At 44.9% G+C, this 21,519-nt stretch overlaps 10 protein-coding genes across 10 annotated transcripts; 8 read left to right on the forward strand and 2 right to left on the reverse strand.

Moving 5' to 3' along the window:
- The first annotated feature begins 1,399 nt into the window (after positions 1-1,399).
- Positions 1,400-2,013, forward strand: LOC145770629 (uncharacterized). Its single transcript, XM_082582320.1, has one exon. It carries the CDS (start codon positions 1,400-1,402, stop codon positions 1,991-1,993), a length of 594 nt encoding a protein of 197 aa, XP_082438446.1. The 3' UTR covers positions 1,994-2,013.
- A 228-nt stretch (positions 2,014-2,241) lies between these two features.
- On the forward strand, positions 2,242-2,611 carry LOC145770493 (histone H4). The gene has a single exon (XM_082582157.1). It carries the CDS (start codon positions 2,283-2,285, stop codon positions 2,592-2,594), a length of 312 nt encoding a protein of 103 aa, XP_082438283.1. The 5' UTR covers positions 2,242-2,282; the 3' UTR covers positions 2,595-2,611.
- Positions 2,612-2,818: 207 nt separating this feature from the next.
- LOC145770673 (histone H3) lies at positions 2,819-3,309 on the forward strand. The gene has a single exon (XM_082582366.1). It carries the CDS (start codon positions 2,899-2,901, stop codon positions 3,307-3,309), a length of 411 nt encoding a protein of 136 aa, XP_082438492.1. The 5' UTR covers positions 2,819-2,898.
- Positions 3,310-3,806: 497 nt separating this feature from the next.
- Positions 3,807-4,254, reverse strand: LOC145770630 (histone H2AX). Its single transcript, XM_082582321.1, has one exon. It carries the CDS (start codon positions 4,252-4,254, stop codon positions 3,877-3,879), a length of 378 nt encoding a protein of 125 aa, XP_082438447.1. The 3' UTR covers positions 3,807-3,876.
- A 285-nt stretch (positions 4,255-4,539) lies between these two features.
- On the forward strand, positions 4,540-4,908 carry LOC145770631 (histone H2B.1-like). The gene has a single exon (XM_082582322.1). It carries the CDS (start codon positions 4,543-4,545, stop codon positions 4,903-4,905), a length of 363 nt encoding a protein of 120 aa, XP_082438448.1. The 5' UTR covers positions 4,540-4,542; the 3' UTR covers positions 4,906-4,908.
- Positions 4,909-14,096: 9,188 nt separating this feature from the next.
- On the forward strand, positions 14,097-14,730 carry LOC145770578 (uncharacterized). The gene has a single exon (XM_082582264.1). The coding sequence runs from the start codon at positions 14,102-14,104 to the stop codon at positions 14,693-14,695; it is 594 nt and encodes a 197-aa protein (XP_082438390.1). The 5' UTR covers positions 14,097-14,101; the 3' UTR covers positions 14,696-14,730.
- Positions 14,731-14,943: 213 nt separating this feature from the next.
- LOC145770494 (histone H4) lies at positions 14,944-15,313 on the forward strand. Its single transcript, XM_082582158.1, has one exon. The coding sequence runs from the start codon at positions 14,985-14,987 to the stop codon at positions 15,294-15,296; it is 312 nt and encodes a 103-aa protein (XP_082438284.1). The 5' UTR covers positions 14,944-14,984; the 3' UTR covers positions 15,297-15,313.
- Positions 15,314-15,520: 207 nt separating this feature from the next.
- On the forward strand, positions 15,521-16,011 carry LOC145770676 (histone H3). Its single transcript, XM_082582372.1, has one exon. It carries the CDS (start codon positions 15,601-15,603, stop codon positions 16,009-16,011), a length of 411 nt encoding a protein of 136 aa, XP_082438498.1. The 5' UTR covers positions 15,521-15,600.
- A 497-nt stretch (positions 16,012-16,508) lies between these two features.
- On the reverse strand, positions 16,509-16,956 carry LOC145770579 (histone H2AX). Its single transcript, XM_082582265.1, has one exon. The coding sequence runs from the start codon at positions 16,954-16,956 to the stop codon at positions 16,579-16,581; it is 378 nt and encodes a 125-aa protein (XP_082438391.1). The 3' UTR covers positions 16,509-16,578.
- A 285-nt stretch (positions 16,957-17,241) lies between these two features.
- On the forward strand, positions 17,242-17,610 carry LOC145770580 (histone H2B.1-like). The gene has a single exon (XM_082582266.1). The coding sequence runs from the start codon at positions 17,245-17,247 to the stop codon at positions 17,605-17,607; it is 363 nt and encodes a 120-aa protein (XP_082438392.1). The 5' UTR covers positions 17,242-17,244; the 3' UTR covers positions 17,608-17,610.
- Positions 17,611-21,519: the final 3,909 nt, after the last annotated feature.

Raw genomic sequence — 21,519 nt, forward strand, 5'->3', positions numbered from 1 at the left:
GAGAGCTACACCAACACCATCAGGACTCCGACGCACATATCCACAAGCTCATCACATCCATCGCCAGAAACAATGCCTTTGGATCTCGAAGCTCAACCGTCTTTGGCTATACTGTGTGATCACTGGTCGTAGCAAGAGCTCATCATCATGCCCTCCCGAGCCACATCGCGTCGGCTTCCAGCCTGGTGATGGGTTTCTTTCATGTCCCTTTTCTTTTCCTGTCCGATCATGATGATGGCACATCCACGTCATCAATATTGGAACTGGCAAGATAACTTTTTGAGATCAAAAACGCACGGAATCTTCTGCGTTGCCAAGAAAATTGAACGGCAATTTTGTGCGTTTTGGACCTTTGCATCTTGTAAGCATCTTCGTCTCGTCAGTTGGTTTTTATGTTGTGCCGTGATGCTGCTGAACTGGTAGTTTTTACCTGTCTCTCAGCATCCTTGGCAAAACAGTTTGAGAATGAGATCCTTGACAAAGTCGGTCGTTCTGACTGACAAAACGTTCGAAATGGAGCTGGTTATCGCTCTCAACATCTTGTGGTAGCCCAATTTGCAGTCTCCAAAAGAACCCAAAATATCATTCTACAATCTTCCATTAGGCTATACTGTTCAATGCTGCACGTGCGGCGCCTTTCTTTGCTTTTGTTGAATTTTGTGCCGTTTGTTGTCTGGGTTGTGTGGCCTTGCTTGCAACCGACACTTCCTGTACTACATGAGCAATGAGCTCAATGAGTTCTTGGAGGAGGATTTGAAAAGAAACAATGCAAATGGAACAACACCGAAAGCAACCGTGCGGTTCCTTTGCAAAAGGGGCCCAGTTTTTCCATCGCCAGGTGGCGGCAAACGTACGTGCGATTGCGACAGGCACGCGGAGCCGTCGTGTCCTTGCGAGCGTGCTAAGATCAAGGCCTGTGCGACAGACGACCGAAAAGCTGTGCTTTTGGGCCCTAGTCCGTTCGAGCCATGCGCGTGGCAATCGCGCAAGCGTGCACGGACTGGGGCCGACTCAAGCTTGTTTGCACACAGCCGCGTCAAAATCGTAAGCGCATGAGTTTGTCGCCGAAAAGTCTTTAGCTGCCTGCTATCGAGGCGTCTTGGCAGAAGCCAGGTCAAACCAATTCGCCAGCGCTTCAGTCAGCTGACGACCCGGTTTGTTTGGCGGCCAACGTCAGGCAGAATCGGGCCCCTGAAGAGGAGATCTGCGACCAGGGCGGCGTCGATCGACCCCGCACAAGCACAGGTTTTAGATGGATCAACGCGAGATTGCACGCGCGCCGCCGCCGCGATATCGTTTCGCTTTGGTCGGAAATTGCGGTACTAATTTGTTATCGCGGCGACGCGCGCGATCGATCAACAAAAGCATTACATATTCAGCAATCCAAACGAGCAAAATAATGTCAACCGACGCTTCGAAAAAGCAAAAGAAAACCGCCGCGCACCCTCCCTATGCGGACATGGTGAAAGGTGCGATCGGTGCTCTCAAAGACAGAAGCGGATCTTCCCGTCAGAAGATTCTGAAGTACATCAAAGACAATCACCAGGTCGGCGACAACGCCACCAGGCTGGTCTGCTCCGCGATTAAGCGGCTACGCGCCAGCGAGCAGATCGTGAGTACCAAAGGCACCACCAGTGGCGCGTCTGGTTCCTTCAAGCTCAAGAAGGCTGCAACCGAGCCGAAGAAAAAGAAGACGACTGCCAAAAAGCCGAAGACAGCTGCCCAGGTGAAAAAGACCGCCGCTAAGAAGACTGTCAAGAAAACGGCGACCGGTGGCGCTGCCAAAAAGACTGCGAGCAAGAAGGCGACGACCAAGAGCGGATCGAAAAAGACCGCTGTCAAAAAGTCCAGCCCCAAGAAACCGTCTGCCAAAAAGGGCGCAGTCAAAAAGCCGGCTGCCAAGAAGGCGACCGCCGCCAGCAAAAAGACCAAGAAGCCGGCCGCGAAGAAAGTGGCCAAGAAGCCAGCGGCGAAGAAATCTGGAAAGAAGTGAGCTGTCACACGTCGTCGTCAGCAGCAGCGGTGAGCATTCGCAAAACGGCTCTTTTCAGAGCCACCCATCACTGCGTGAAAAGAGCACTTCGATGCGTTCGGCGACCAGTCCAGCGCGATGCGACGCCATTTTTCGACGTTGATCTCTCGCGCCATTGGCGGCCGGAAAGTGTTTCGACGGCGTTCGAAATTGCGATAGATAAGTCAGCAAACGTGCCGTCAGAGAACACTTGCTAAGTTAATTTCACTTTGTGTTGAATTTTTGTTGTATTTGCATCCATCTTACGAAAATGTCTGGACGTGGCAAAGGAGGAAAAGGTTTGGGAAAGGGAGGCGCTAAGCGCCACAGAAAAGTCTTGCGTGACAACATCCAGGGAATCACCAAGCCCGCTATCAGGCGACTCGCTCGTCGAGGCGGTGTCAAGCGCATTTCCGGCTTGATTTACGAAGAAACCCGAGGCGTGTTGAAGGTCTTCCTTGAGAACGTGATTCGCGACGCCGTCACCTACACCGAGCACGCAAAACGAAAGACAGTCACCGCCCTCGATGTCGTTTACGCGCTGAAGCGCCAAGGACGAACCCTGTACGGTTTCGGCGGTTAGAAGGCTCATCAATGACAGCAACAACAAACCGGCCCTTTTCAGGGCCACTTAAACTTTTGAAAAGAGACTTTTACCGCGCGAGTCCTTCGGGCACGCACGGTTCGCCGGGACCGAGAAAATTAAGGTCGTTGAGAAATTATGCTCAGTTTTCAACTCGCCGCCCGATTGGCTGACAAAAGAGCGCGCGCTTTGCTCAGAGCCAATGAGATCTCTCCTGACTCGGCTCGCCGACGCTATATAAGCCATCACGCTTGCCGGTGCAGTCAGACCTCTTGTCAAGAGAAGAACAATAAAAAATCGCGAAATGGCTCGAACTAAGCAGACCGCTCGCAAGTCAACTGGTGGCAAAGCGCCCCGAAAGCAGCTGGCAACGAAGGCCGCTCGCAAGAGCGCCCCAGCCACCGGGGGCGTCAAGAAGCCTCATCGCTATCGACCGGGAACCGTCGCCTTGCGTGAAATCAGACGTTACCAGAAGTCAACTGAACTGCTCATTCGCAAACTTCCCTTCCAGCGACTGGTTCGCGAGATCGCCCAAGACTTCAAGACCGACCTTCGTTTCCAGAGCAGCGCCGTCATGGCTCTGCAAGAAGCCAGCGAGGCGTACCTTGTCGGCCTGTTCGAAGACACCAACCTGTGCGCGATCCACGCCAAGCGGGTCACCATCATGCCCAAGGACATCCAGCTAGCCCGTCGCATCCGCGGAGAACGCGCTTAAGCGTCGTCCTCGCATCAAACGGCTCTTTTCAGAGCCACCTGTCACTGTGAAAGAGACTTGGCTGCGCGAGTAAAGCGTAGGGCTATTCGAAAAGTTGTCGGCGATCCTGAGCAAAATGTTCAAGGTGTTTCTTTTTTCGAAACGAGACTTCAGTTTGAACAGCCCTTGGTTTGAGGGCGCAGCCAGTAGCCTTACCTAAATAGCTTATTATTTAGCGCAAACTACGCTCCTGGGCGCGTTGTGCATGACGGTGAAATTGCTTTTCAGCCATAATGCTCAGTAGTTGTAGGTATAGCATGTTTTCGGGCGAATTCATTTAAATTTTCAGCAACCGCTGCGATTTCATTTGACACCGCAGAGAAGAGCACACTTCTCTCAAAACGAAACCACCACGACTAGTAAAACCGAGATTTTGGGCTCATTATTTCATTGAAATTGCACGCGCTCAAACCTGGCCATATTGTAGCTGGTCGTGTCAACACAAGAACCTTTGCGTTCATTACATCTTTTGCAACATGAGGTGGCTCTGAAAAGAGCCGTTTTGTGCGAAAGGCAAAAATCGCCGACTTAAGCTTTCTTCGAAGTCTTCTTGGGAAGGAGCACGGCTTGGATGTTGGGCAAAACACCACCTTGTGCAATGGTGACTCCGCCCAGAAGCTTGTTCAGTTCCTCGTCGTTGCGGATGGCGAGCTGAAGGTGACGGGGAATGATTCTCGTCTTCTTGTTGTCGCGGGCGGCGTTACCGGCCAACTCCAACACCTCGGCGCTCAAGTACTCGAGCACGGCCGCAAGGTACACTGGTGCTCCTGCACCAACGCGCTCCGAGTAATGTCCAGTGCGCAAGAGTCTGTGCACACGACCGACTGGAAATTGAAGACCAGCTCGCGACGACCTGCTCTTTGGCTTCGCCTTGGATTTTCCGCCGCCTTTGCCACGTCCTGACATGTTTCAATTAATTGAGGTTTGCAAAGTAGTTGAAAACAAAATAGAATCAGAATTTACCGAGCAGAGCGCGCAAAACGAGTTTTTATACCATCCGAGCTGTCGTCGAAAATCTGACGGTTTTTATGGCGCGCGCCAGCGCTGGCCAATGGAAAAACAGCGACGCGCGTTTCATTTTTTTCATTGGCCAAATCCAGCAGCCACTCGACGCTTCATTTGCATACGCTCGAGCTATAAAGCAAAAATCTACGATGCGCGCTTTATCACTCGTCTTTTGAGCAAACTAGCGAAATGGCGTCCGCAAGCAAGGGAAGCAAGAAAGCTGTCAAGAAAACCGCACCTGCCGACAAGCAGAAGAAGAGGCGCGCAAAGCGAAAGGAAAGTTTCAGCATCTACATCTATAAGGTGCTCAAGCAAGTCCACCCGGACACGGGAATCTCCAGCAAGGCGATGAGCATCATGAATTCTTTCGTGAATGACATCTTCGAGCGCATCGCCTCTGAAGCGTCCCGTCTGGCTCACTACAACAAGAGAGCGACCATCAGCAGTCGCGAAATCCAGACTGCCGTTCGATTGCTGTTGCCCGGCGAACTGGCGAAGCACGCCGTGTCCGAAGGCACCAAAGCAGTCACGAAGTACACCAGCTCCAAGTAAACGACGACCTGCATTTCAAACAACAAACGGCTCTTTTCAGAGCCACCTTGTAAAGCAAAAGAGTCTTTTCACCGGGTTGGTTGCTGGCTGCTGTGTTTCATCAGCATTTTTCGTTCGCGAAAGCCTCGACGCCCGTTTCGCAGACGTTCGAAATTACTCACTGAGCCAGACAAGTTTTCTTTGAGGTGGACTTCGAAAATTCCTTTTCGTTTCAACCAAACACAGCCCTTGAGGTAACCTGGGTCGCTTCTTTAATTTCAGTTGTCCTAACCCCCGACGTCTGTCTTGACAGGTTTTTCTTACCTTGCAAAGCGTTACATTTCCCGTGCCAAGCAACCGCACTCGTTGCGATTCCGAAAACGTTTCAGCGAGCACAAACATTATGCCGGGTGGAGATTCAATTCGGACAAAGAACGATAAATTGGCCCAAACCACATCTACTTTCTGTATTTGTTGATTTGGGGAGCCACAAGTGGAGTTAAAGTGTGGGACCATCACTGAAATCGCAACCTTTTCAATATTTTGCAGTAACCTGAAAAAGCACTTGCATTCTCCAAATCAACCTATGCCGCAACTCTTTAATCATCTGACTCTATTATTGATTGTTGCACCAAATCCTGGTATAGCATGCCTTTCCAAATGCCACTTTCGTAAATTTTTCCTACCTATATTACTATATTGTACATTAACATATTCTACTATACGTATATCTTATCATACATTACACCCGAATGGATGAGGATGATGATTAATATCTTTATTCTTCCATGAATAAGCTACTATACCGTGTTGCATAATTTAATGTTTGCCATATCACCAAGTTACTACAAGCTTGCATCTACCTTCCTACTGATTATTATAGGCTGTTACGTTTGTTCAGAAGATCGCTTGACTTTTCGTGAGATTATTGTTTAGGTTGGTTTGAAAAAGATGCTTGAAACAACTCAGACACTACATCCTTCATCGGCACTACCAAAGAGTCTCCTCCTCTCGAAAACACTCCATCCCTCACTGACGCTATCAAAGATGATTCACCTCTTGTTATATTGGCGATACCAAAAACACCCTATGCTATATCATCATCTTTCTCAGGGGCGTATCCTCAATGGAAGCAAGGGAAGCATTGCTTCCCCTGTCAAAATTGAAAAAAGAGAAGCTGATATTTTTCAGTAAAACGATTTCGTAATTTCTTTACCTAAATGCGATTTAGAACGGTTTTTAACTCATGCCCCCCGTATGATTTTGAACTCGGTTTTAATTTTAAAAAAGTTGGAAGCCAACGGAAGCGAAGATTCGTATTGCATCCGTTGCTCTCGTTTTTGCAATAAGAAGAAACAAGTTTGAAAGAAAGGAAAAAAGCAGCGCAAAGTTTTCGCAATTTACGTTTCTTTTAACTAATCGCTGGAAGCGATTTAAAAATTGCTTCCAGTCGCGAAGTTGCCAGATTAGCCAAATTCCGCGAATTAGTTTTTTTTTAAATAACTTTTCAAAATGCATGATAATCAATATTTTTCTAATATTGTAACCTTACCAGATGAAACCATATTCAACATTGTTCAATACATGTTCTATACTTGTTTAATACTCGTAATGTGGCGGATCAAAACTCATCCGCTACTTTTATAGGCTAACTTGCTATTTTTTGGGCTACTTTCAGAATTATTTTTGCTACAATTTATTAAAATCCACTACAAGTTATAAAATATATATGTAAATTTTATTATTTTTGATAGAAACAGGTAAATATATCCATTTAGCCTTTTTTGTCTAATATTTTCCTTGTTTTGGCCTTTTCTTTGTATTATTTTGGCTTTAAGACTTTTTCATAGTCTGGCAACTCTGCTCTGTTGGATGTTGTGCCAGTGAGCTGTGTAATGAGAAAATCTAGGGCACTGTTATGGTTATAATATCGGCCTTGTAAGCAAAAGTTTGAGCCAAATGTTGGCTTTACACTGTTATCCTGGCTGGATAGACTTTGGAATAAGACAGGATATGTGAGGTCTAAGCTAGACTTGACTTTGTAGCTGAGTTTTTGGTGTTCTCTAATTATAGTCGCATTTTTGCCCTTTGCCCGTTCGTGTGTAAGAGCTGCCTTTAATAAGTTAATAGCTGTTTATCTGCTAATAAATTTCATACAAAAATTACCCTAACAGTGTTTCCAGAAAGCAGTATAATTCATTATTTGAGTGTAATTTTGCAAAAATTTTCCGGGGGAGCATGCCCCCGGACCCCCCTAAAAAACACGTGCCTTCGGCACGCTCTATTCCCTCACGAGTTTTATTGCTTCCCTTGCTCAACCAACCAGGATACGCCACTGATCTTTCTTATGATGCTCTTACATGTGCAGGAATTTAATTTAAAAACCAAGCTTTTTTAACTGTTTTATCTTGGTAATGAGCTGCCACGTTGTGTATTTCTTTTGCAATCTATAGGCTTTTTAATGTCGTTGCTGCGAACACTTTATTTCTGTATAAAGTCTGCAAATAGTTCTTGTTTTGATAGTCCGTTGCCTAATTACGATATGTGTGTGTGTATTAGTTTGTTTTTGCGATGTTGTTAGAGTTCAGTCGTGTTCTCATTGCTTCAAGAATTGGCGAACGAGAAGACGACTGATTGCTAACTAATTCGTCTACTTGTTTTAAAGTATCAGGTTTGGTTTGGTGGCCGTGCTTGAGTATATTTTTATCGATGCATATGCCGCAATATTATTACAGTAGATCTTCTCATGCACGTCTTAAAGCATTAATTAAGGTTTTGCCACCTTTTCCTTTTGTTGGTTTTGCTACTGTATTTCTTTTTCACAATATCATTTCTCTTGCATTCTGACAAAGAAAAATAAATTGAATTGAATAAATGTGCGCAACTGTATCGTGCCTGTTTGGGCACCCACAAGGTATCAAACTAGTCACAGTCGGTCAATCCCTTCATGAGCAATATGTGGTTGACCGCTTTATTGAAGATAGCATACGCTGTTATACAAATCCCATGCTGCAGGCCTTGCTTGAGTATATTTTTATCGATGCATATGCCGCAATATTAGATCTTTTCATGCACGTCTTAAAGCATTAATTAAGGTTTTGCCACCTTTTCCTTTTGTTGGTTTTGTTACTGTATTTCTTTTTCACAATATCATTTCTCTTGCATTCTGACAAAGAAAAATAAATTGAATTGAATAAATGTGCGCAACTGTACCGTGCCTGTTTGGGCACCCACAAGGTATCAAACTATAGTCACAGTCGGTCAATCCCTTCATGAGCAATATGTGGTTGACCGCTTTATTGCACATAGCATACGCTGTTATACAAATCCCATGCTGCAGGCCTGCAACAAAACGGAAAAAAATGAAAAAGCACTGGTCACAATTTCTACTACTTCATAACGTCCACCTTATAGGGTGGTCCTCATCTGGCGACTTTTTCAAGCTTTACACGGGCGCCCTCTAAAATAGTTCCAACTTGGTCTCAAGTTGTTGTTTTTCTGCTTTTTTTTTTAATAATCAACAGTGCTCAAAGACCTTGAATTTTTTGCATGCGGGCCACTTAAGCACTAAGGAGAGTTGTGGCGGGCCGCACTAATAAAATTTTAGGTTGGTTGAAAAGAACGCATTTCGTACCCAGTAGCCTATCCAGCGTTACATGTTAATATTTATCTTCGAATACCGCAGCAACAAAATTAGTTGAACAACGCTACTGCAAGGCCAAGCTCCTTTAACAACACTTTTGACTTCTTTAACAATGCCTAATAAACGAGGCCACTTGTTTTGCGCACTTATAACGAGGCGAGCGGTTTTATCAGAATATTCATCGCCAAGCAAGAGTGGTGTCGTCACTTCGCTTCACAACAGATGTCTTGCAATTAACTGTTTCAGTAAACAAGGAAATGTTTGACACATCGCATTACAGGCAACAATAGTGACCTGCAAACATATCAGTGAAAATAGGCTCCAATAACAGGGAGAAAGAAACCAGGCACCATGAAACAAACTCTTGTGGAAATCACCGAAAAAAACGTTTCTGTCGTAACTTATGAACAGTGCTCCTTCTGAAAAAGCAACGACTTGGTTTTTTATCCTTTTTGTGAGAATCTCTATAAACGTCTTTTTTTGATTATTAGACAACTGTCACTTGCGGTGCTCATCAGCATGGCAAGACTTGTTGATTAACAACATTTTGCAGTAGCCTGCTATGCTAAATATTTTCGTATTAAAACCAAAAAAGTCTTTTAATTTTTTTTGAAAATATAATATTTTGCCATTTTTTTATAAATTGAGTTTGCATACCGACCTATTTTGCCAACAAAAACTTGTATAAAGGGAACACTGCTCGTGAAACACAATAACGGTGAAATGCACAATAGTGTTTACAGACAATTTCGAAGTTCGAAAACAGGCATTTTAATCAATCACCGGGACAGTGTAGTTGGACATCGCATTGGTATAACTTTAAGCGACCTCCACCTAGAACTACAATCTGATTGGTCGGTCGGTGGAATCGTTATGCAAAGCAAAAATATGCCAAGTCCCGGAAAGTATTTTTTGCCTTCATGCTCTTTAACTCATCAAGAAAAGTCTTTTTGGTTATACTTGTACGCTGATACCTTCCGCGGGCCGCCATTTGGTGACCCCTGTTCTAGAACATCAGATGACAGCTAACATTTTGTCTTACTTTCGTGCTATAGGCCGTAATATTGGCCTTTTTCTAGATTTGGCCTTAAATTTGGCCTTTTTTTAAATTAATCTTCAAAATGCATAATAAGCAATATTTCTCACACATCGCAACCTTTACCAGATGAAAACCGTATTCACCATTGTTCAATGCACGTGCTATATTATACTTGTTTAATACTTGTAATGTGACGCCGGCGCCGAGTCAGACTGCTATCACACTCTCAGCCAGTCAGTGGTGCCAGATGTCGCCACTGCAGCGGATTAAAACTCATCCGCTACAGTTCATTTGTACTTGCTATTTTTCGGGCTCTCTCAGAAAAATTTTGCTACGATTTATTAAAACCCGCTACATGTCATAAAATATCAATAAAAATGAATACTACGGACATTACTTTGATAGAAACACGTAAATATCTATTTGGCATTTTTTTTTATCTAACATTTTCCTTGTTTGGCCTTTTTTTGTATTATTTTGGATTTAAGACCTTTTCATTAGTCTGGCAACTCTGATTGGACCTATAGCCAAGTAAAAGTTTGTTTGCACTGAGCGTGTACATTAATTTTTTTTTTTCTTTATTTGGACAAAATTGATATCAGCCCTGCTGTTAACACTTTTGGAAAGCAACATAAAAATCCTTCTTTCTAAGTGACCAGAATTATTTCCTTGCATCTGAATGGAAGGCCTTTTCGATGGTCTTCTAAGCTGCTTACTGCATATCAAACAGAGTCAACGCGAAGTGCACAGGTTCTGTTGGCCAGGTCACGGCGGCCAGCAGTCACAGTGGCCCTATTTCCGATTGCAATGTTTGTGTTCTTAAGCTCAGTCGAGAAAGCTGTTGCGATACATCTGGGCAATTTCAATAAAAGTGTGTACTTTGGCACTTTTTTATGTTGCCCCCTCTGCTAAAAATTTTGTGTTGGAATTTCTGACTGATGCTGTACGAGATCCTGCCGGATTACCTGGCAAGACGGGGGGAAAAGCGAAGCGCAATTTTAAGCTGTTTTCAATGGCAGTGCTCCAGAAGTTAACATAATGGGGAGTTAATTGCCAGATTCCGAAACGAAAACATGCAATGCGATCAGTTCTTCATGTCTCGGTCTATTCTAAAAGCAAAGTCGTCTAATCGTTTCAAAAATACGAATTATAATGTTGGACAAGTCCTGCCTAAGATATTGTCGGTTTCGGTTTGTCCCTTTCCTTTCTAGTTGACGACATTGTTCAGGTTTTTGTCTTTTACCCATATGCGCAGGCCATGTCAACGTGCAAGGCTTCAGATTTGACTGGACGCCGATCTGCAGCGCTTGATAGCAGTCAAAATCGCGAGTATAACTTGATACTTTGGACCTTCCCCATCTTCCCCTTTGACAATAGGCTAGCGTTTAAAAGTCGTGTGAAGTGTGATTGGCACGCAGATTTTTTCAGCATTTTTAGAGTGAATATTATCTTATAAAGTGAATAGTGAGTGAGAGTGAATTTTAATTGTTAATTGTTTGAAAGTGCACTGAAAATTGGTCTTTTCGCGTACAAATCTCACAATAATTCGCTCCCAGTGCCGGATTAACCATTAGGCAAAGTAGGCACGTGCCTACAAGGCCAGTCAAAAATCCAGGCCACTTTAAAATCAGTAGAAATTTGGTCATGTTTTCAAAATAATTATTTTCTAAAGTAAAAAGTATTTATCTTAATTGCTCTGTATTTCCAGATGAAGTAAAGGTCGCAAAAATCTTTAAAAAAAGACGAATTGAAACATGTTGTCACTTCAAAACAATATTTTGCAGCGCTTCAATACTAGTAGCAAGTTGCTTCAAAGTTCCACTATCGAACTGACACTAGCCATTGGTGGATAAATTCTTGGATGAGTGCAGAGAGAATTTTGACTGTTATTGGCAGCAGGCACGTGATTGCTGTGGCAGCAGCATATATAAATCTGAAAGTCGGCGAGCACCAAAGCGACAGAAGAATGTCAGTGATGGAGCTGCTACAGATGATGTGGACAGTGGAAGGAATGTCGGGCCAGCAAAAATTTAAAATCAACACGTTTTATGTGATCATCGACCAACTAAAGAGCGACTACAGAAACGTATCGATGCATATTCCATGGTGCTGCAGAGGTTTGGAGTTTTGACAGAGTACGACTCCATGTCTGTTAAAGACATCGATGTTGCTGTTGCAGGTCTGGTTGGTGTGTATTCAAAGGACCTTTCTTCCGGCTTCTCATCAGAATTTCGTCAGTTTATGTGCTGGTATAAAGACTATAAAGAGCAAAGACGCGATGAAACAGCAGCAACAGGAAGGGCCCAGAAGATGTTTAAAATGCTGCACACAACTGGTGTTTATAATGCACTTCCGAACACTGAAGTAGCACTTAGAATGCACTTGTCTCTAATGGCTACGAATTGCTCGGGGGAACGCTCGTTTTCACAACTGAAACGAATTAAAGACGTCAAACGATCAACAATGTGTCAACAACGTCTTGGTACACTGGCACTTTTGTGTATCGAAAGCGATCTACTCCGTAAGATTGACCTCCAAAAACTAGTTAACGTGTTTTCAATTGCAAAAACGCGCTAAGTTGTTATTTAGTTAGGCATATGGCCAAGTTTTTGCACGGTACCCTGTGTTATAGTTGCAACAACGATCTTTGTGACAATGATTTGGCAACACTGATAATTTCAATATTTTAGTTGGCAACCCTGATTTTCGGGCCACTTATAAAATGTGCCTACAGGCCAGCAGACCCTTAATCCGGCACTGTTCGCTCCTCTAATCTTTTTAAATACCCCAAGGCGGTTCACCGCCTGTCCACAAGAGGTCGTGATGAGGACTCGCTAAACGTTCCATAGCTTTCAAAAACACCACTCAGCCTACTCAGCATCTAACAGACTTCACAGGAGCGAAAACATGAAACGAATTTCCTACTTCACTTTTGTCCACAAATTAAAACAGCATCTAAGCAAATCGGATACCCAGTGGGAAATTCACTTGAGGCCGTTCTGCACACTTGCGAAGGCTTCAATCAACCATCCGAAATGGCTTACACTACATGTAAAAGGCTACCAAAGCAATATTGTCCACTGCAAATGTCTGTGTTTGTAGATCTCAACAGCAACGACAGCGTCACAAAAGAGACGAGAGCTACACCAACACCATCAGGACTCCGACGCACATATCCACAAGCTCATCACATCCATCGCCAGAAACAATGCCTTTGGATCTCGAAGCTCAACCGTCTTTGGCTATACTGTGTGATCACTGGTCGTAGCAAGAGCTCATCATCATGCCCTCCCGAGCCACATCGCGTCGGCTTCCAGCCTGGTGATGGGTTTCTTTCATGTCCCTTTTCTTTTCCTGTCCGATCATGATGATGGCACATCCACGTCATCAATATTGGAACTGGCAAGATAACTTTTTGAGATCAAAAACGCACGGAATCTTCTGCGTTGCCAAGAAAATTGAACGGCAATTTTGTGCGTTTTGGACCTTTGCATCTTGTAAGCATCTTCGTCTCGTCAGTTGGTTTTTATGTTGTGCCGTGATGCTGCTGAACTGGTAGTTTTTACCTGTCTCTCAGCATCCTTGGCAAAACAGTTTGAGAATGAGATCCTTGACAAAGTCGGTCGTTCTGACTGACAAAACGTTCGAAATGGAGCTGGTTATCGCTCTCAACATCTTGTGGTAGCCCAATTTGCAGTCTCCAAAAGAACCCAAAATATCATTCTACAATCTTCCATTAGGCTATACTGTTCAATGCTGCACGTGCGGCGCCTTTCTTTGCTTTTGTTGAATTTTGTGCCGTTTGTTGTCTGGGTTGTGTGGCCTTGCTTGCAACCGACACTTCCTGTACTACATGAGCAATGAGCTCAATGAGTTCTTGGAGGAGGATTTGAAAAGAAACAATGCAAATGGAACAACACCGAAAGCAACCGTGCGGTTCCTTTGCAAAAGGGGCCCAGTTTTTCCATCGCCAGGTGGCGGCAAACGTACGTGCGATTGCGACAGGCACGCGGAGCCGTCGTGTCCTTGCGAGCGTGCTAAGATCAAGGCCTGTGCGACAGACGACCGAAAAGCTGTGCTTTTGGGCCCTAGTCCGTTCGAGCCATGCGCGTGGCAATCGCGCAAGCGTGCACGGACTGGGGCCGACTCAAGCTTGTTTGCACACAGCCGCGTCAAAATCGTAAGCGCATGAGTTTGTCGCCGAAAAGTCTTTAGCTGCCTGCTATCGAGGCGTCTTGGCAGAAGCCAGGTCAAACCAATTCGCCAGCGCTTCAGTCAGCTGACGACCCGGTTTGTTTGGCGGCCAACGTCAGGCAGAATCGGGCCCCTGAAGAGGAGATCTGCGACCAGGGCGGCGTCGATCGACCCCGCACAAGCACAGGTTTTAGATGGATCAACGCGAGATTGCACGCGCGCCGCCGCCGCGATATCGTTTCGCTTTGGTCGGAAATTGCGGTACTAATTTGTTATCGCGGCGACGCGCGCGATCGATCAACAAAAGCATTACATATTCAGCAATCCAAACGAGCAAAATAATGTCAACCGACGCTTCGAAAAAGCAAAAGAAAACCGCCGCGCACCCTCCCTATGCGGACATGGTGAAAGGTGCGATCGGTGCTCTCAAAGACAGAAGCGGATCTTCCCGTCAGAAGATTCTGAAGTACATCAAAGACAATCACCAGGTCGGCGACAACGCCACCAGGCTGGTCTGCTCCGCGATTAAGCGGCTACGCGCCAGCGAGCAGATCGTGAGTACCAAAGGCACCACCAGTGGCGCGTCTGGTTCCTTCAAGCTCAACAAGGCTGCAACCGAGCCGAAGAAAAAGAAGACGACTGCCAAAAAGCCGAAGACAGCTGCCCAGGTGAAAAAGACCGCCGCTAAGAAGACTGTCAAGAAAACGGCGACCGGTGGCGCTGCCAAAAAGACTGCGAGCAAGAAGGCGACGACCAAGAGCGGATCGAAAAAGACCGCTGTCAAAAAGTCCAGCCCCAAGAAACCGTCTGCCAAAAAGGGCGCAGTCAAAAAGCCGGCTGCCAAGAAGGCGACCGCCGCCAGCAAAAAGACCAAGAAGCCGGCCGCGAAGAAAGTGGCCAAGAAGCCAGCGGCGAAGAAATCTGGAAAGAAGTGAGCTGTCACACGTCGTCGTCAGCAGCAGCGGTGAGCATTCGCAAAACGGCTCTTTTCAGAGCCACCCATCACTGCGTGAAAAGAGCACTTCGATGCGTTCGGCGACCAGTCCAGCGCGATGCGACGCCATTTTTCGACGTTGATCTCTCGCGCCATTGGCGGCCGGAAAGTGTTTCGACGGCGTTCGAAATTGCGATAGATAAGTCAGCAAACGTGCCGTCAGAGAACACTTGCTAAGTTAATTTCACTTTGTGTTGAATTTTTGTTGTATTTGCATCCATCTTACGAAAATGTCTGGACGTGGCAAAGGAGGAAAAGGTTTGGGAAAGGGAGGCGCTAAGCGCCACAGAAAAGTCTTGCGTGACAACATCCAGGGAATCACCAAGCCCGCTATCAGGCGACTCGCTCGTCGAGGCGGTGTCAAGCGCATTTCCGGCTTGATTTACGAAGAAACCCGAGGCGTGTTGAAGGTCTTCCTTGAGAACGTGATTCGCGACGCCGTCACCTACACCGAGCACGCAAAACGAAAGACAGTCACCGCCCTCGATGTCGTTTACGCGCTGAAGCGCCAAGGACGAACCCTGTACGGTTTCGGCGGTTAGAAGGCTCATCAATGACAGCAACAACAAACCGGCCCTTTTCAGGGCCACTTAAACTTTTGAAAAGAGACTTTTACCGCGCGAGTCCTTCGGGCACGCACGGTTCGCCGGGACCGAGAAAATTAAGGTCGTTGAGAAATTATGCTCAGTTTTCAACTCGCCGCCCGATTGGCTGACAAAAGAGCGCGCGCTTTGCTCAGAGCCAATGAGATCTCTCCTGACTCGGCTCGCCGACGCTATATAAGCCATCACGCTTGCCGGTGCAGTCAGACCTCTTGTCAAGAGAAGAACAATAAAAAATCGCGAAATGGCTCGAACTAAGCAGACCGCTCGCAAGTCAACTGGTGGCAAAGCGCCCCGAAAGCAGCTGGCAACGAAGGCCGCTCGCAAGAGCGCCCCAGCCACCGGGGGCGTCAAGAAGCCTCATCGCTATCGACCGGGAACCGTCGCCTTGCGTGAAATCAGACGTTACCAGAAGTCAACTGAACTGCTCATTCGCAAACTTCCCTTCCAGCGACTGGTTCGCGAGATCGCCCAAGACTTCAAGACCGACCTTCGTTTCCAGAGCAGCGCCGTCATGGCTCTGCAAGAAGCCAGCGAGGCGTACCTTGTCGGCCTGTTCGAAGACACCAACCTGTGCGCGATCCACGCCAAGCGGGTCACCATCATGCCCAAGGACATCCAGCTAGCCCGTCGCATCCGCGGAGAACGCGCTTAAGCGTCGTCCTCGCATCAAACGGCTCTTTTCAGAGCCACCTGTCACTGTGAAAGAGACTTGGCTGCGCGAGTAAAGCGTAGGGCTATTCGAAAAGTTGTCGGCGATCCTGAGCAAAATGTTCAAGGTGTTTCTTTTTTCGAAACGAGACTTCAGTTTGAACAGCCCTTGGTTTGAGGGCGCAGCCAGTAGCCTTACCTAAATAGCTTATTATTTAGCGCAAACTACGCTCCTGGGCGCGTTGTGCATGACGGTGAAATTGCTTTTCAGCCATAATGCTCAGTAGTTGTAGGTATAGCATGTTTTCGGGCGAATTCATTTAAATTTTCAGCAACCGCTGCGATTTCATTTGACACCGCAGAGAAGAGCACACTTCTCTCAAAACGAAACCACCACGACTAGTAAAACCGAGATTTTGGGCTCATTATTTCATTGAAATTGCACGCGCTCAAACCTGGCCATATTGTAGCTGGTCGTGTCAACACAAGAACCTTTGCGTTCATTACATCTTTTGCAACATGAGGTGGCTCTGAAAAGAGCCGTTTTGTGCGAAAGGCAAAAATCGCCGACTTAAGCTTTCTTCGAAGTCTTCTTGGGAAGGAGCACGGCTTGGATGTTGGGCAAAACACCACCTTGTGCAATGGTGACTCCGCCCAGAAGCTTGTTCAGTTCCTCGTCGTTGCGGATGGCGAGCTGAAGGTGACGGGGAATGATTCTCGTCTTCTTGTTGTCGCGGGCGGCGTTACCGGCCAACTCCAACACCTCGGCGCTCAAGTACTCGAGCACGGCCGCAAGGTACACTGGTGCTCCTGCACCAACGCGCTCCGAGTAATGTCCAGTGCGCAAGAGTCTGTGCACACGACCGACTGGAAATTGAAGACCAGCTCGCGACGACCTGCTCTTTGGCTTCGCCTTGGATTTTCCGCCGCCTTTGCCACGTCCTGACATGTTTCAATTAATTGAGGTTTGCAAAGTAGTTGAAAACAAAATAGAATCAGAATTTACCGAGCAGAGCGCGCAAAACGAGTTTTTATACCATCCGAGCTGTCGTCGAAAATCTGACGGTTTTTATGGCGCGCGCCAGCGCTGGCCAATGGAAAAACAGCGACGCGCGTTTCATTTTTTTCATTGGCCAAATCCAGCAGCCACTCGACGCTTCATTTGCATACGCTCGAGCTATAAAGCAAAAATCTACGATGCGCGCTTTATCACTCGTCTTTTGAGCAAACTAGCGAAATGGCGTCCGCAAGCAAGGGAAGCAAGAAAGCTGTCAAGAAAACCGCACCTGCCGACAAGCAGAAGAAGAGGCGCGCAAAGCGAAAGGAAAGTTTCAGCATCTACATCTATAAGGTGCTCAAGCAAGTCCACCCGGACACGGGAATCTCCAGCAAGGCGATGAGCATCATGAATTCTTTCGTGAATGACATCTTCGAGCGCATCGCCTCTGAAGCGTCCCGTCTGGCTCACTACAACAAGAGAGCGACCATCAGCAGTCGCGAAATCCAGACTGCCGTTCGATTGCTGTTGCCCGGCGAACTGGCGAAGCACGCCGTGTCCGAAGGCACCAAAGCAGTCACGAAGTACACCAGCTCCAAGTAAACGACGACCTGCATTTCAAACAACAAACGGCTCTTTTCAGAGCCACCTTGTAAAGCAAAAGAGTCTTTTCACCGGGTTGGTTGCTGGCTGCTGTGTTTCATCAGCATTTTTCGTTCGCGAAAGCCTCGACGCCCGTTTCGCAGACGTTCGAAATTACTCACTGAGCCAGACAAGTTTTCTTTGAGGTGGACTTCGAAAATTCCTTTTCGTTTCAACCAAACACAGCCCTTGAGGTAACCTGGGTCGCTTCTTTAATTTCAGTTGTCCTAACCCCCGACGTCTGTCTTGACAGGTTTTTCTTACCTTGCAAAGCGTTACATTTCCCGTGCCAAGCAACCGCACTCGTTGCGATTCCGAAAACGTTTCAGCGAGCACAAACATTATGCCGGGTGGAGATTCAATTCGGACAAAGAACGATAAATTGGCCCAAACCACATCTACTTTCTGTATTTGTTGATTTGGGGAGCCACAAGTGGAGTTAAAGTGTGGGACCATCACTGAAATCGCAACCTTTTCAATATTTTGCAGTAACCTGAAAAAGCACTTGCATTCTCCAAATCAACCTATGCCGCAACTCTTTAATCATCTGACTCTATTATTGATTGTTGCACCAAATCCTGGTATAGCATGCCTTTCCAAATGCCACTTTCGTAAATTTTTCCTACCTATATTACTATATTGTACATTAACATATTCTACTATACGTATATCTTATCATACATTACACCCGAATGGATGAGGATGATGATTAATATCTTTATTCTTCCATGAATAAGCTACTATACCGTGTTGCATAATTTAATGTTTGCCATATCACCAAGTTACTACAAGCTTGCATCTACCTTCCTACTGATTATTATAGGCTGTTACGTTTGTTCAGAAGATCGCTTGACTTTTCGTGAGATTATTGTTTAGGTTGGTTTGAAAAAGATGCTTGAAACAACTCAGACACTACATCCTTCATCGGCACTACCAAAGAGTCTCCTCCTCTCGAAAACACTCCATCCCTCACTGACGCTATCAAAGATGATTCACCTCTTGTTATATTGGCGATACCAAAAACACCCTATGCTATATCATCATCTTTCTCAGGGGCGTATCCTCAATGGAAGCAAGGGAAGCATTGCTTCCCCTGTCAAAATTGAAAAAAGAGAAGCTGATATTTTTCAGTAAAACGATTTCGTAATTTCTTTACCTAAATGCGATTTAGAACGGTTTTTAACTCATGCCCCCCGTATGATTTTGAACTCGGTTTTAATTTTAAAAAAGTTGGAAGCCAACGGAAGCGAAGATTCGTATTGCATCCGTTGCTCTCGTTTTTGCAATAAGAAGAAACAAGTTTGAAAGAAAGGAAAAAAGCAGCGCAAAGTTTTCGCAATTTACGTTTCTTTTAACTAATCGCTGGAAGCGATTTAAAAATTGCTTCCAGTCGCGAAGTTGCCAGATTAGCCAAATTCCGCGAATTAGTTTTTTTTTAAATAACTTTTCAAAATGCATGATAATCAATATTTTTCTAATATTGTAACCTTACCAGATGAAACCATATTCAACATTGTTCAATACATGTTCTATACTTGTTTAATACTCGTAATGTGGCGGATCAAAACTCATCCGCTACTTTTATAGGCTAACTTGCTATTTTTTGGGCTACTTTCAGAATTATTTTTGCTACAATTTATTAAAATCCACTACAAGTTATAAAATATATATGTAAATTTTATTATTTTTGATAGAAACAGGTAAATATATCCATTTAGCCTTTTTTGTCTAATATTTTCCTTGTTTTGGCCTTTTCTTTGTATTATTTTGGCTTTAAGACTTTTTCATAGTCTGGCAACTCTGCTCTGTTGGATGTTGTGCCAGTGAGCTGTGTAATGAGAAAATCTAGGGCACTGTTATGGTTATAATATCGGCCTTGTAAGCAAAAGTTTGAGCCAAATGTTGGCTTTACACTGTTATCCTGGCTGGATAGACTTTGGAATAAGACAGGATATGTGAGGTCTAAGCTAGACTTGACTTTGTAGCTGAGTTTTTGGTGTTCTCTAATTATAGTCGCATTTTTGCCCTTTGCCCGTTCGTGTGTAAGAGCTGCCTTTAATAAGTTAATAGCTGTTTATCTGCTAATAAATTTCATACAAAAATTACCCTAACAGTGTTTCCAGAAAGCAGTATAATTCATTATTTGAGTGTAATTTTGCAAAAATTTTCCGGGGGAGCATGCCCCCGGACCCCCCTAAAAAACACGTGCCTTCGGCACGCTCTATTCCCTCACGAGTTTTATTGCTTCCCTTGCTCAACCAACCAGGATACGCCACTGATCTTTCTTATGATGCTCTTACATGTGCAGGAATTTAATTTAAAAACCAAGCTTTTTTAACTGTTTTATCTTGGTAATGAGCTGCCACGTTGTGTATTTCTTTTGCAATCTATAGGCTTTTTAATGTCGTTGCTGCGAACACTTTATTTCTGTATAAAGTCTGCAAATAGTTCTTGTTTTGATAGTCCGTTGCCTAATTACGATATGTGTGTGTGTATTAGTTTGTTTTTGCGATGTTGTTAGAGTTCAGTCGTGTTCTCATTGCTTCAAGAATTGGCGAACGAGAAGACGACTGATTGCTAACTAATTCGTCTACTTGTTTTAAAGTATCAGGTTTGGTTTGGTGGCCGTGCTTGAGTATATTTTTATCGATGCATATGCCGCAATATTATTACAGTAGATCTTCTCATGCACGTCTTAAAGCATTAATTAAGGTTTTGCCACCTTTTCCTTTTGTTGGTTTTGCTACTGTATTTCTTTTTCACAATATCATTTCTCTTGCATTCTGACAAAGAAAAATAAATTGAATTGAATAAATGTGCGCAACTGTATCGTGCCTGTTTGGGCACCCACAAGGTATCAAACTAGTCACAGTCGGTCAATCCCTTCATGAGCAATATGTGGTTGACCGCTTTATTGAAGATAGCATACGCTGTTATACAAATCCCATGCTGCAGGCCTTGCTTGAGTATATTTTTATCGATGCATATGCCGCAATATTAGATCTTTTCATGCACGTCTTAAAGCATTAATTAAGGTTTTGCCACCTTTTCCTTTTGTTGGTTTTGTTACTGTATTTCTTTTTCACAATATCATTTCTCTTGCATTCTGACAAAGAAAAATAAATTGAATTGAATAAATGTGCGCAACTGTACCGTGCCTGTTTGGGCACCCACAAGGTATCAAACTATAGTCACAGTCGGTCAATCCCTTCATGAGCAATATGTGGTTGACCGCTTTATTGCACATAGCATACGCTGTTATACAAATCCCATGCTGCAGGCCTGCAACAAAACGGAAAAAAATGAAAAAGCACTGGTCACAATTTCTACTACTTCATAACGTCCACCTTATAGGGTGGTCCTCATCTGGCGACTTTTTCAAGCTTTACACGGGCGCCCTCTAAAATAGTTCCAACTTGGTCTCAAGTTGTTGTTTTTCTGCTTTTTTTTTTAATAATCAACAGTGCTCAAAGACCTTGAATTTTTTGCATGCGGGCCACTTAAGCACTAAGGAGAGTTGTGGCGGGCCGCACTAATAAAATTTTAGGTTGGTTGAAAAGAACGCATTTCGTACCCAGTAGCCTATCCAGCGTTACATGTTAATATTTATCTTCGAATACCGCAGCAACAAAATTAGTTGAACAACGCTACTGCAAGGCCAAGCTCCTTTAACAACACTTTTGACTTCTTTAACAATGCCTAATAAACGAGGCCACTTGTTTTGCGCACTTATAACGAGGCGAGCGGTTTTATCAGAATATTCATCGCCAAGCAAGAGTGGTGTCGTCACTTCGCTTCACAACAGATGTCTTGCAATTAACTGTTTCAGTAAACAAGGAAATGTTTGACACATCGCATTACAGGCAACAATAG

This window comes from Aplidium turbinatum, chromosome 5 (genome assembly GCF_918807975.1).
Source record: "Aplidium turbinatum chromosome 5, kaAplTurb1.1, whole genome shotgun sequence".
Taxonomy (NCBI): domain Eukaryota; kingdom Metazoa; phylum Chordata; class Ascidiacea; order Aplousobranchia; family Polyclinidae; genus Aplidium; species Aplidium turbinatum.